Raw genomic sequence first — 15,045 nt, 5'->3', positions numbered from 1 at the left:
GTAGTTATTGATGCTATAGCCTACTGTGTTTCCTATTAAAATGTTAAGCCTACATATTATAATCCTAAACATATTGTAGGCCTATCAAATACAGATGTTCTCACTTAGTCGGCATATGCGATTTAGGCTTGGGTGGACTGGGTAGACCCAGGCCTAACTTTTGTGCTCACACATAATGTCAAACAAACTTATACCCCGCTGGCCACTTCGCACATTTCTACATCTCGTTGCAGTGCAGCTACAAGCTATGTCACCAGACCTAATTAGGCTCTTGTTTCCTTTTCTTTTCATTACAGGAACAACGACGAACCATTGAATCAACAGAGGACGTGTTGGCTCTCCAATAAGAAGTTTTGCTGTATCAGAGATGTAGAAATAGATAGGCCTACATTGCTTCAGAAAATTAGAAATAGATAAATTCGAAATAGAAGTTACATTGACATTGACTGACGAGGTCCTTCCATTTAATAAATACTATTCGTCATTAAATGTGTATTGCCATTTCATTTATGACATGCAATCAAATGAGTCGGACTGACTGTGATTCATAATAGTGATTTAATCATCTTCTGCAATTTAGTTGTTGACCATGGCGTAGCGCTGAGTGGATAGCCTAGGCTTGCAGTACTGTAGCCTACGTCGTTCATTGACTGCACGAGTTTTGCACAGACTGAAGTTATAGCTCTCCTGTTGTATGGAATTGAAGATTAACACAATGATATCACTCACAACTAATAGGCTAGCCTACATATTTAAGTCAAACAGCCTCAGGCCTACAATTTAGACAACTTGCCTGAGGTCTGTCCCCGTTCCTGAAAGGTGTTTCTTTCATCCAGAAGAGGCGCGTCATGCGTGCTTTCAGGCCACTGTGCCACAACGTTGATTATCTTGCTTTCGTGATTACAAATGAACTGTATTGATGTATTTATTATTTATAAATTAATGATCGCCAACAGGCGTTTGAGACGGTGCATAGACGTTATGAATTATTACGCTGCAGACTGTGTGGAAGACGTCTGCCACCACAGACTGATCCTGTTGCATTAAAAACAGATAGATACGTCTGGTAGCGCACAGTTGCGGAAAGTACGGTGGTCGAACTCGAGACGGTAAGATAACTCACAAATTGACTGCCGGTGAAATTAGTAGCCTGACCGTGCATCAATGTATCAACGGGGGAATATACGGGTCAGTGTCGGCTGAATAGGCTGTATACGTTCGTTATGATGAATTGGACTCGGACATATTTTGATTACGCCCTAACTGATAGCCCCAAATTGTTTGTGCTAACGATTTAATGGTCCTTAAATCAGATTTTAAGGGAACATGTTAACTAAGGTGCTTTGTGCAACCGGCTCCTGATCCAGCTGTTCAGTCCCTGCCCTCCATCTGAATTTCGAACGCTATTTTCGAATTTTGAAGTAGCATTGTGACACAGAGTGAAACCAAGCTATTGGACTGTAGGCTATTGTACTTTACTAGCCTGCACTGCCTGTTTGTTTTTGCCCTCTTTTTCTATTCAGGTTTGAAATCATCCTTTGAAAAGGCACTACTATGGAGTACAGCTGTGGTCTGGTCACCAAAAACAGGAAGCCAGGTCTGAATATGAGGCATTTACCACTCCAATTCCCTTGTTACGTAATGTTGAGAGAATGATCATTTCCAACCTATGGATACGTGAAAACTTCAGCATTACTGTTCTGTCTGTTTTATAAGGAAAATATTATAATAAATATTATTAAGGGTTACATATGGAGCAGTCTGGTTCCAATGGTTATACTACTACTACTTCAATTAATGATGATGATGATGCAAGAATATTAAATTATGCTGGATGAAGTCAAGAAGGCCATATAACAGTAGATAACATTGGAAATACACCTAACATGGTCTGAAGTTGCATCAGTAAAGTGGAGCCCAAGTTCAGTGGCTTCTTTGATCATTTTGACATCATCTTGATTCCTTTTGCAGTTCCTCTGAAGAGTGTGGAGGTAGATGTGCATGTAAAAGGTCATGTAGCCACAGTGACCTCCACACTACGTTATGTGAATGAAGAAGAGCGCCCCCTGGAGGCTGTGTTTGTGTTCCCTCTGCCTGGCGAATGTGCCGTCTGCCACCTCAGTGCCAAGATAGGAGACACAGAGGTGGTGGCAAAGCTGCAGGACAAACAGAAGGTGAGGTGATTGGACAGCTGAGATATAATATATGATGTAGAAATGAGGTGCAATTGATTACTTTGTTTGCAATTGATTGCATTTGTTTATGTTTTTATTTAAATTTCGTGCATGCATTTGTACAAAACAGCATATATTTTAACCCAAGAATCAAACAAAACACCAGAGGTATCTCACTCGTCCCTTCAGTATTCCCAGAGAAACTTTACAGTGTTTTGTTTTTGTTTAGGTTACAGGTTGCCCCCACTTTGTTTGTTTCCAGTTGTCGGAACTTGACCTGCTTACAGAGACCGTGTTTTTTTACAATGTACTTGGGCAACTATCAGATTGTGAGGAGACATTTGCTGATTGTGACAAAAAATGTCATGGGCTTGAAATTGCAACTGATCGCTGATTGCACCTTGCCTATTAGTGTGTTTCTTGGTCTCTGTGCACTTTACTCAAGACAATGGCAGTCTCCCATGGTCCAGGCAGCAGTATGATGATGCCTCGAGCTCTTCCTTTGTCCAGGCACGGGATAAATATGATGATGCGTTGAGCTCGGGCCACCAGGCCTTCCTGTTGGAGGAGAGTGCTCAGAGCCCAGATGTGTTCCAGCTGAACGTGGGCAGCCTGCCTCCAGGAGAGAGTGCTGCCATCACTCTGGTCTACATCTCAGAGCTGGCCATGCAAGCTGATGACGCCCTGCGCTTCTGTCTGCCCGCTGTGCTCAACCCCCGCTACACACCCCTGGGTGAGGCCCAGAAACATGGAGGCTTGTGGGAAATAAAGCCTCCCTCTTCTGACATGTTCGAATGTATTGCTGTTCTGACTAATGTGTGTTTGGAAAAAGTACTGTACATGTCCATTTGAGACCAATGTCAATACTAGCCTAACTGTACGTATACACCGCCAGCGACTTGAGCTTCCAAGAAGCTCTGGACGCCCTGCCAAGGACTCCGTGGGAAGCTTTTGACGCTTTGGCTGCTCTGACGTGGTAGCACTCTATGTTCGTTGCTGATCGTTTGATCGCTGAACCGCGTCATAGCTCATTACCATAAAGTTGAGCCACTTTCAACTTTCTCTAGTCGCTCAAGACGCCCAAAACGCGACGCAGACGGATTTGCCGCTGCTGGCAGCTGAGAGAAACCGGCTTCCATTGAAAATGAATTAATCTTTCATTCCGGAATCTTTGGAAGCTCAAGTCGGCGGCGGTGTGAACGTACAGTAAGAGTGCCACAGGTATGACACCATTAGAATAAAAAGAAAAGAAAAAGCATCTTCCCAACTGTCTTCTCAGACATGGACAGGAGTCAAATGGCCACTGTGACATCAGTCCCAGCTGGTACGGTGCCCTACACGTTGGCTCTCAGTGCTCAGCTGTCCTCCCCCCAGCCCATCTCTAAAGTGGAGTCCAACTGTCATCTGGAGCCACTGGCTTACCTCAACCCAGACAAAACACAGGCCACGGTACGGAGGGCTGGACATTATGAATGTGTGATTATAAGCACTAGGTGCTTATGGTGTGTTTGTGTGGCATAATATTATATTCCTCTCTGATCCTCCAGGTGAGTCTCTCTCCAGGCCACCTGTTTGATCGAGATGTGGAGCTGCTGCTGTATTACCAGGATGCTCATAAGCCCACTGCCATAGTGGAGGCTGGACTGGACAGTGCTGAGCCAGGTGAGGGCTTGTGCTCTTCACATGCTGATAATCTGGACATTTGTGTGGAGCTCAGCTCATATGTTAAAGACTGTGGTTGAAAAATAATGTATCTTACCCATTTTGTATAAAAGTTTTGTCAAGTTAATACAAATTAAGTTCCCCTCTCTGTTTCTCCCTCAGGCTCCTTAATGGGTGACCCTGTTGTAATGATCAGCTTATACCCAGAGTTCCCTGCTGCAGCAACATCCTCTCTTGCCACATGTGGAGAGTTTATTTTTGTGGTGGACCGATCAGGGAGTATGGACTGCAAGATGCACTCAGGAAAAGATGCAAAGACGCGCATAGAGAGTGCCAAGGTACCATGATTGCAGTGGTCCTAGAGAGAACCCACATGGTGCTCTTCTCAGTACACTGAGGAGATAAGGCACGCACGCTGATGTTGTCCTCTGGGCTGCTCTCAACGCTTGACTCCTCCCATGTTTAACCTGCACACTACACCCTGAGACTTCTCAATGAGCTTCGTACTGTAATTTTCACTGATTTTACTTCCAGGACACTCTGCTCCTGCTCTTGAAGAGTCTCCCCATGGGTTGCTACTTCAACATTTACAGCTTTGGCTCTCATCATGACCATTTCTTCCCGTTAAGTTTACTTTTTCATTACACTACACTTGATGGTAACAGTTGTGTAATCTTCATATCAGATTAGTGCAGTGTGATGACTTTTGTCCTCTTGCAAGAGGATATTGCAGTAATCTTTATTAATCCTTCAATGAAATGAGTGATTCCATGACTTGAGTAACATTATTAACATGATGACCTCTTCAGGAAGAGCGTCAAGTATGACCAGAAGTCAATGGACGATGCTCTTGAGAAAGTGAAGGGGATGAGAGCAGACATGGGGGGCACTGAGATTCTTCAGCCTCTGAAACACATCTACAGCCAGCCCTGCATCCCCAGTCACCCCAGACAGGTGGGAATTAGTGACTCATTGTATAATGGTCACATGTCTCCAGTTCTGGCAGCATAGTCTAGATTTTCTTGTCTGAAATTTCAAGTATGACAGTTATGAGACTTCTTAGTTCTGCCTCTCTTGTCCTATCTTATGCGAGTTCTTCTTGTATGTTCTTCAGCTGTTCATTTTTACTGATGGAGAGGTGGGGAATACCAAGGAGGTTTTGGACCTGGTGAAGAAAAATGTTCACTCCCACAGGTTGGTATAGCCTACTACATTATAACATGATGACAGTTGTATTTTCAATTTTTTTATGTACATGTACAACGTTTAAGTTTAATTTTTCAGTTGTTGGACACAGATCTGCATTAGTGTTCTGTATGTCTGTCATAATATTCCTTCTTAGCAGTGACGTGGGAGGTCTATGAAATTAAGAGGACTGGAAGAAAGAAATGTCTTAGCCAATGTCTCTGTATCATGCTAAGTAGAACTGAATTTCTTTTTTGCAGAGTATTTGCACATATTTTATGTATCTTTTGTAGTCTGGAATCTCTGGATGATACGTTAATGTCATATTGCTTTCATTTATTTTGTCCGTAATTATGTAAAAGTACCTATTTATTTATTTATTGCCTTTTTATGTTTTCTTTTTGGGAGAATATGTTTAGTTTTAGACCTTCAAATACTTATTCTTCTTCTATGTGAACTAGTTCCTGTTTGTCAGTCAGGTTGGATGTCTTGATGATAGGTTGTTATTCCAAAGATTGGACTATAATTTGCACAGTTTTGAGGTATTATTTTGCCATTTATTCTGTATTGTGTGCAGGTGCTTCTCTTTTGGAATCGGAGAGGGTGCCAGCACGGCTTTAATAACAGGCCTGGCCAAGGAGGGCTCTGGGCATGCTCAGTTTATCACAGAAACAGACCGCATGCAGCCCAAGGTAGGAGGAGATGGAGACAACAGAAGGCTTGAATTCTGAGAGAGAGAATACTTCTGCATCTTCATTATCTAATCTGAGATCTATTATGTGTCAGTAAACTGTGATTGGTCTATTTTTCTTCCTGTCTTATAGGTGATGCAGTCTCTCCCCTTTGCTCTTCAGCCAGCAGTCAAAAATATCTCAGTCAAATGGAATCTTTCAGATGGTGTCACGTCAGGGGTCCTTCAGACCCAAAGTATAGTCCACAACCGAATATCATTCTTTCAAAAACTTGGCCACGTGAAAGCTTTTTTTCAAAGAAGGAAGAGGACCCAGGAACCTGGCCAGTCTGGAGGAGATGGCCTAAATCCACTTTCAGTCATCCCTTTATCTCCACCAATCACTGTGCTCTTCCGGGGTCAAAGGGCACTGCTCTATGCCCAGCTCAATGGAGTGGTAGTACTTTTTCTTGGTTCAGCTGACTTAAATGTTCATTCCCAGTCCTTAATGTTCCTAATGTTCATTTTTCAAATAACATGTTTTACCTTTGGACTTCTTTCAGACAGTACTAGTTAAATATATTTAAATCACAATTTTTTCCTCAGAGTTTCATTTCAAAGAGCAACATATAGTTATATAGGTTTCCAACTTCATATTTTATCTTCCTGTCTTGTCTTCAGAGTTCAGAGTATTCCGAAGGGTCTGTGACAATACAATACAACATAAAAAAAGACTTGATTGAGGAGCAACTGAACTTCTGTCTGAAACCCACTCAAGATACTGGGTAACAATCACACACACACACGCGCACGCACGCACACGCACACGCACGCACACGCACACACACACACACACACACACACACACACACACACACACACACACACACACACACACACATTGTACGCACACACTTGATTATTTTATTTGGAATGAGTAATACTGATTAAAATGCCAAATCATCAAAAAAGCCAGTTAAATTCCACATCGCAATACAGACACTGTGCTAGTCACAATCATAGATACATAGATGAGTTCTATAAGCAGGAATATCTCAACGCAGAGAAAAATGAAGAAAAACAATAAACTAACAACAATAAAAAAAAAACCACACCCATTACAATATTTCATATATACCAGTTATATTAAAAAATGATGATTTGATGGTTTAGAATAGGAGATGAGTCATGATCACCATTCATTTTGGCCACTTCGAACGTTACCATTTCACTACTGCACTACGGCATTAAAATAGCCCCACATCATCACATACTGTACCCTTCACCATACCTAGAGATTGGCATGGTGTTTTTTTTTCTTGTTTTTCTGTTAGACTATTAGCTGGTTTGATTTGCATTGAGCTCAATGAGCAATGAGCATGAAACCACAGCTGAGCCACAGGGTGGTTTCTCGTAGAAAGAGGAACTATTCCTAGGATTCTTGCCGTCTCTGTGGACTGCTGTGAAGGCTCCAATCCTGTTGTATACTCCACATAGCCTAGCTGGTTATTAGTTTGGTCTGTGATGTGGGACACTTTCAGACCGTGCAGTTTCTGATGATCACCACTAGATGGAGACCTGAGATGAGATTCATCTGGGTTCACTTGGTGGACACTTGACTCATTAGCTGGATATTTAAAGAGACCCTATGCAACTTTTTCATAGTCATAAAATCGCTTAGAAATCGTTGTTTTGCTTGACTGACCAGTTTTATCGAAAACAGTCACATTTCCTCCCGCCCCTAGTGTCCCTCTCCGCTATTACAACCTTGCAACTTTCTGATAAACGATCGTTTGCTGTTTACATCTGGAAGTCAGAGACGCGAAAGGAACAAGAAGAACCACGCTTGCAATTTATATATTTATATATAGCCTATATATGTATAAATATACACGCTAAAGCTGTCGGGGAAGCTCTGCAGAGAAATATGCAAGCATAAAACGAGCGAAAACGAAAAACGAAACCGAAACCAGAGATGAAATCGCCAATCCTGCATTATTCCTCTTTAAATATAAAATGATCATATTTACAGTATATAGCCAGACCTCATCTAAATCTACAACATTTTTTGATTTGGGGTCTGGGAACCACACATTAATTTTCTCGTATTTGAGGCTTGGTTTACGAATGCTCAGAGCGCTACGAATGTATATCAAATGCGTTTGTAGGTAGCTTATAGACAATCATATAAATTATACCAGATGACGTAGAGTGTGTTATACTGTAGACACAATCGTCTGCTAGTGCTAATACATAAACAAATATTCTACTGATCCCACCCCACTTCAGACTGACTCTCCACCGGCTGGGGGCTCGAGCCCTGATCCGCTCACTGGAGACGGAGGAGAGGGCAGCAGGACCAGAGGCGAAGGCCCTGAGAGAGAAGCTGCTGCAGCTCAGCCTGCAGTCTGGAGTCAGCTGCACACACACCGCCTTCATCGCCATCCACAAGGGCAGTGGACAGACTGTGCAGGGACCTCTGCTCCACAGACCTGTGCCAACGCCAGGTTAGAGTGGGGCTCTATATTGGGTGTCTTCTAATGTCCCAGTGATTTTGTGTTCAGGAAAATAACATACAAGTTACTTATTGACATTTTATGCTTTTTCTAGAAATATTTTACCAGTGTCTTGCTGATTCCTATGCAGTGCTAAGAAAGCCTAGAAAGGCTCGATTTGGTAGAATTTCCCCAGCTGGTAAGTGTTTGGCCAAACATCATTGTTGTATCATCTCCTCTCTGCCCCCCATATTACGCTGCACAACAAAGACTTTGCCACCAGAAAAATTGTATTGGCTGCTGAGCATGAAAGTCGACCTAAAGATATTGCATGACGGACTGTTGTTATTATTATAGCCTATTTCTGTAATTCCCCATTATGCTGCAGTACATTGCCAATATTGCCGGTTCAAACCCAATTCTGAACCTGTCGAAGTGTCCTTGAGCACAAGTAGCCTACACATAGGCTAGAGTTTTAGGAGTAGGGGATTAAGTAAGGGATGTTGAGATACTCACATGTTGATGTTGAAATCGACTTTTTGCTGAGAGAAAATACCACCAATTACCTTTTTTAATGAAAAAGATACATATTAAAGGTAGGCTACTTTATTAGTAATATAATACATTTGTCAATAGGAGTAGCCTATTGGCCTAATAGTAAACACAATGGAACGTTATTATGTGTCATGGAACATTGCGCTTCCCAACACACAAAAGGTTGGATTCGCTCCACAGTGTTTCACAGGAATGGTAGTATTTTGCCACACATCACTTTGTATAATATATGGCAAGCCCTTTTAACATTTAATAGGTTGTCTGACTATGTATTTGTAATTGAATTATTCCTAGTCAAAATAAACATTTCAGATATCCTAAAGTGGCTGACAGGTGCAAATAACGTTGTTCTGTGTTCTGTAAGGTACGGCTGATTGCTATACAACGCTAATGGCCCCAACAGCTGGTAAGTGTTTGGCCTTACATCATTGTTGTATCTTCTCCTCTGTTCCACATATTACGCTGCACAGCGAACACTTGAAGACTTGCCACCAGAAAACTCTTGATTTGAATTGGCTGCTGAACGTACATGAAATTGAATCATACTTTCTGCATACATTCTGGATCCATCTATATTTTGTGTCTTCTAATATCCCAGTTTTTCTGTTTTCCTGTTGTTCTGTGTTCTGTATGCAGGTACGGTTGAATTATCAGCAGGACGTAGTGATAGAGATGACTACTGTGGAGTTGACTATGGATGCATTAGTGCTAGACGCAGTTACAGCAGGCGCAGAGATGAGACGGGTATGTATCCTCTTATCTACCTCTGGGGGAGATGGTGAATAAGCTAAATTCCCAAAATGACCAGTTCCTTTACCATGTTGACATAACCTATATCCTAACAGTAGGCCTACATGTATTTTATTAAAAGATACCTGTTTTTGTGGAAAGCCCTCTCACCAAAGTCAAGGTACCAGCCCACAGGGAGGTTTTTGTGGAAAAATACCGGAAAAACGACAACTGGCAGCCATCCGACATTAACAAGCTAGCTACACCGGATCAGGCCTGATTTTTTAGTGTTGGAACCGTGTCGATAGCTCAAACGCTCTAGGAGAAGCTGGTGTCTTAAAAAAGTGGGTGAAAGGAATAATAAACTAGAAATGTGCATGTCCGAGGACCTGCAAGAGTGGGCTTGCAAAATGCTAACTATGCTAACAATGCTATCTAAGCTAACAATGCTAACTAGGTTGTTTAGCTAACTTAGCTGATGATTTCTAGCAGCTATGCTAAAAATGCTAACTATGCTAACAATGCTATCTTAGCTAATGACTTCTGTTATGTCAACAATGCTTCAAAAAAGGCTGCCAATTTAATTAGGTGAACTGGAACCATGAATGTGGATAAAAATGAGCATCCCAGAGAGACTGAAGTAAAGATGTGGAATCACTCCATGTAAATCTGCGGCCAAATGATGAAACAATAGAAGAAAATGTTCCTTATCATGAAATTGCAAAGGATACAATTTCATCATCTACAGTAGCCTACATAAAAATATCATTAAAATATTCAGAAAATCCAAAGAAACCTATAAAAGGGTCGGGCTGAAAAACATATTGGATGGCCATTGTCTTCAGGAACCTCAGATGGAACTGCATAAAGCCAGACTTTTTTCTGTGAAGAAAATCATTGTATGGGCTCGCAGGAAAACGCATTGTCATAGTTTAATGCTTCCTTAAGAGTAAACTCTGCCATGCGAAGAAGACATATTTATTTAGACAAGATACAGAAATCTAAGCCTGAGCTCATTTAACATGGACTGTTAAGTGGAAAGGGGTCCTGTGAGTGTACATGAACTTCAATGTACATGTACTTGAATGTACATGAAATTGAATCATACATTCTGCATCCATCTTCACACCCATTCTTCTTGGTGGAATATCTCTTGAACAACCAAAATCAAAATAAACAACTATATTTTGTGTCTTCTAATATCCCAGTTATTCTGTTTTCCTGTTGTTCTGTGTTCTGTGTGCAGGTACGGCGGAATTGTCAGCAGGACGTAGTGATAGAGATGACTACAGTGGAGTTGACTATGGATGCATTAGTGCTAGACGCAGTTACAGCACGCCCAGAGACGTGACGGGTATGTATCCTCTTATCTACCTCTGGGGGAGATGGTGAATAAGCTCATTTCCCAAAATGTTGACCAGTTCCTTTACCATGTTGACATAGCCAGTCCTAACAGTAGCCTACATGCATGTTATTAAAATATACCTGTCTTCTAATATCCCAGTTATTCTGTTTTCCTGTTGTTCTGTGTTCTGTATGAAGGTACGGCTGAATGCTATCAGTATCCAGCGCTACATTTATACACAAAGGCTAGAATGGCCCCAATGGCTGGTAAGTGTTTGGCCTTACATCATTGTTGTATCTTCTCCTCTGTTCCACACATTACACTGCACAACGAACACTTGAAGACTTGCCACCAGAAAAGTCTTGATTGAATTGGCTGCTGAGTGCGAAAGCGTCCACAAAAAGTGTTGCATTACATACAGTAGCCTACTGTTGTTTTTTGTTGTTGTTAGTGTAATTCCCCCATTATATTGTATTATATTGCCCACATAGCAAGCATCTTTATGCTGTTTGGGTGATATAGCTAATTTAGTGTCAGAGATTATAGCACAGTTTACAATCCAACATTTTCTATTTGTTTTACAGTTTCAATTTAACTGTGTTTTTGTCAGCAGGACATAGTCAAGTCAAGTCAAGTTTATTTATATAGCGCATTTCATACACAGAGGTCATTCAATGTGCTTTACATAAACAGTAATAGCAGATAAAGCAGAGATGGGCAAAGAGTAATAATAATAATAATAATAATAATAATAGTAATAATAATAAAATAAAAACTAAAAAGAAAGCAATAAAGAATAATTAACATAACTTAAGGTGGAATAATTAGAAGACAGATACAGGTCTGTTTTTAACAGATACTTTGCTAGAATCTAATTTAGCAGTGATAGTGATCCTTCTCAAACACCCAGAGCTGTTGCCACTCTTTGGAGATTCGTTGACGTACAGTAGGCCCATCTGTGTGCGTACACAATATTTCCTTTCTTACTGGGGAGACCTTAATGTCCAGGGCCAATAGCCCAGCGGTCACTGACGCTGACTATACCACCCAACAAAAACTATCCCCAAACAAATGCTGTCTATTCGGTTAAGAAAGACAGGGGCCTTACTCACCTGAATCTCCCTTTGCCCAACCAAGGGCAGAATGTACTACTTAAAAGGAACAAACCAGTACTACTCACCATGAGTGCAATTCTCCGGCATGTTGAGGGATCACACACATCAGGTTTCAATTTCCAAAACATAATAGAATTAGTGATAGAGATGACTACAATGGAGTTGATGGTGGATGCTTTAGACACAGTTACAGCACGCCCAGAGACGTGACGGGTATGTATCCTCTTATCTACCTCTGGGGGAGATGGTGAATAAGCTCATTTCCCAAAATGTTGATCAGTTCCTTTACCATGTTGACATAACCTATATCCTAACAGTACATGCATTTTATTAAAAGATACCTGTTTTTGTAGAAAGTCTTCTCACCAAAGTCAAGGTACCAGCCCACAGGGAGTTTTTTGTGGAAAAACAGAAATGAAATAAAATAAAATTGAATATTCAATTATTCAACATTTTAGTGAACATAATACCACATTGGATACTGATATGCTAGCTGTTATATGAATATTGTTTAAGAGTGCTCTGGTTTGGTGAATGGGACAATCCGTGCCAAATCAGACAAAATCCAGAAAAATGATTGTTGCAACATCTCAGTTTTGCTCAAAGTCTGTCTACCTAATATTTAGGTCCCAAAATCAAGACTTGTACAATATTTTTGCTACATTCCAATGTTTTCATACATTTTGACATTTTGTATCATTTTTACTCTCAGAAATGCCTTATCTTGGAGTCCACGTTTGGGCATTAATATATTGAAAAGCATTATTCCTAGCCTGCCCAAACTTTGGGTGGAAGACAGACATGTTCTCAGTATGGTCGGACCATTAAAAGTTTGTTCTCTTGGGGCTTATTGCTTAATTTAGCCATTTGTACCTGGGAACATTTTCCCAAACCTTTGGATATTTGAACAAAATGTTCTTTTCTTTTCAAAAGTTTGTTTTATTTAGTAAATTGAACCAATGAGCCAATTTCACAGTGTCCAGGTGTCTGGCCTAGTTGATGTTAATGATGCCTTAATTGGCAGGGTAAAACATCTTCATGTTTCTGTCTTTGAGCTGTTCCAGAGGAAGTTAGTTTACACAGTGACGACATCTTGTCAAATAGGTTAATAAGCATTGCGCAGACCAATGTTGACTAATACTTTTTAAAAAATACTGACCAATACACTTTTCATGGGAATAATGTTGTTGAACTGTAACTTATAATGCAATTGATGTAAGTAAGACGTATGAAAGAACATAAACACATAACACAATCAACCAACAATTATTTAAAAGTATTCATAACATCAATAGTAATGAAAACATCAGACCAACTTTTTAAAAACGTATTTCAAATCGATTTGTGCAAACTCACAAGATGGCAGTGACCTCAAGAACAGTCTGTATAAGCAGTCTTGTTTAATATATTTTCTTTACAATTACAAAGGTAAAAGTACTTCAGCTGCTCTACAGCGACCCTCTTTTTTTTAGTGTAGTTAACAAGGCCAACTGTGTGGCTTCCTTAATCAGGGGCAGAGTTGACAGCTGAAGGGATGATGAAGATATAGCATTAGTGTTTTAAACATGGATTAGCAAACACAACATGCCACTGGAACACAGGCCAAGTGGTTGTCATTAACGGCCCACTGTATGCTGATGTAGGCCAAGATATTGCAACTACAACGTTGTGCATGTGAATATGAATGGGATTTCAAGATATCTGTCTCTATGCACAGTCTTAGTGAAGGTGCCTTTTATGTCTATTTGTATCATAGTTCCCCAGACCTGTGAGGACCCTCTTATAGAACTAATTTCCCTCCAGAAGGCTGATGGGTCTTGGGAAATGGAGTCAGCTCTGGCCAAGATACTTGGGAGGACAGATGAAGAGGCTCAGTCGATGCCAATGAGGGTATAATTTTGTTGCATAATTACTGATGAAAAATTTTTGAGGTTATTTTTTTGTAATCTCTTATTGGGAAAATAATTATTGCATATACTGTTGATTTGATAACATTTCTGTAGAGCTCAAACCTGACATTTGCAGTGATGCAGGTAGCTTCTCTTTGGTTCATGTTTTGTAAGTTGTACTGATTAACACCAAAGATATTCATAGTTGTTTTTTAGGCAAACAATTCAGTGTGGGCTACAGTTCTGGCTCTGCTTTGGCTCTATGGTTTCCGTCTGGATGCCAAGGATGAATGGCAGTTTGTAGCCATGAAGGCAGCATCCTGGATTCAAGCTCAGAAAGGTAAACTATCCTCCTCTCAGTCACTGTTTTAAAATATGTGTGTATGCCAGCGTGTGCGTGCGTGTGTGTGTGTGTGTGTGTGTGTGTGTGTGTGTGTGTGTGTGTGTGTGTGTGTGTGTGTGTGTGTGTGTGTGTGTGTGTGTGTGTGTGTGTGTGTATTTCTGCTCACACGTGTCTCTTGTGTTGCAGTGGACTGTGTGTCTCAGTGTGTGCAGGCTGGAAATGCTCTGCTGGGATGTCAGCTGCAGCAGGAGACTCTGGGCCTCTGAGGACTTCACCACCTTACGTCATGTGTGCTGGAGCTTATTGATATCACAATATTCTGTCAATGTGATGGAATTACTTTGCCCTTTTTGAGTTATGTGTTTGGGCTTTTTAGCCTGTATTTGAAAGAATATAATGAGTAGGAGAGAGCAGAGGTGGGCACAAGTACATGTAGGCTACATCAGAACCTGTTCTGTTGCAAACTGCAAATACTTGTAATGTAAGAAAATAAAATGCAAAATACTGGTGTGAAAAAATGTATTTGCACAGAAATGTAAGTAGATAATTAATCATTTGAATACAAAAATAGACTTTGTCTTTCTGATAACTGAAAGGTCAACACACATGAAATTCTTGGTAGACATTTACACTGACACAGACTAGTCTGCTGTAAAAGTATGTGAAGCAAAGTCTTAGATCAGATGCATGATTATAGAGTCTTTATTGTCCTATAAGGATATTCTTCTTCACACATCATCAATTAACATTCCATAAAAGAGCAGCAATCAATTTACGTGCATCTGTCCAGAACATTGCAGCGTACTCCTAGTCAATTAGCCAACGATGGTGATAGAACATAGGCCCTTGGGACATAGGGCTGACCCCGGTGAGAGGCTAATAG

General features: G+C 40.8%; 1 protein-coding gene across 1 annotated transcript; it reads left to right on the top strand.

The window, feature by feature from the left end:
* The first annotated feature begins 304 nt into the window (after nt 1-304).
* Nucleotides 305-14,674, top strand: LOC134099611 (von Willebrand factor A domain-containing protein 5A-like). Its single transcript, XM_062552547.1, has 21 exons — nt 305-1,597; nt 1,972-2,174; nt 2,685-2,907; nt 3,454-3,623; nt 3,722-3,836; nt 3,999-4,174; nt 4,371-4,459; nt 4,646-4,790; nt 4,951-5,030; nt 5,599-5,713; nt 5,846-6,148; nt 6,373-6,476; nt 7,981-8,198; nt 8,302-8,385; nt 9,106-9,147; nt 9,378-9,485; nt 10,717-10,824; nt 11,013-11,081; nt 13,687-13,820; nt 14,036-14,159; nt 14,349-14,674. The coding sequence occupies exons 1-21, from the start codon at nt 1,555-1,557 to the stop codon at nt 14,426-14,428; spliced, it is 2,733 nt and encodes a 910-aa protein (XP_062408531.1). The 5' UTR covers nt 305-1,554; the 3' UTR covers nt 14,429-14,674.
* The last annotated feature ends 371 nt before the right edge of the window (nt 14,675-15,045 follow it).

This window comes from Sardina pilchardus, chromosome 13 (assembly GCF_963854185.1).
Source record: "Sardina pilchardus chromosome 13, fSarPil1.1, whole genome shotgun sequence".
NCBI lineage: Eukaryota > Metazoa > Chordata > Actinopteri > Clupeiformes > Clupeidae > Sardina > Sardina pilchardus.
The sequence above is the reverse complement of the archived record's forward strand: the minus strand, read 5'-3'. Positions and strand labels throughout refer to the sequence as shown.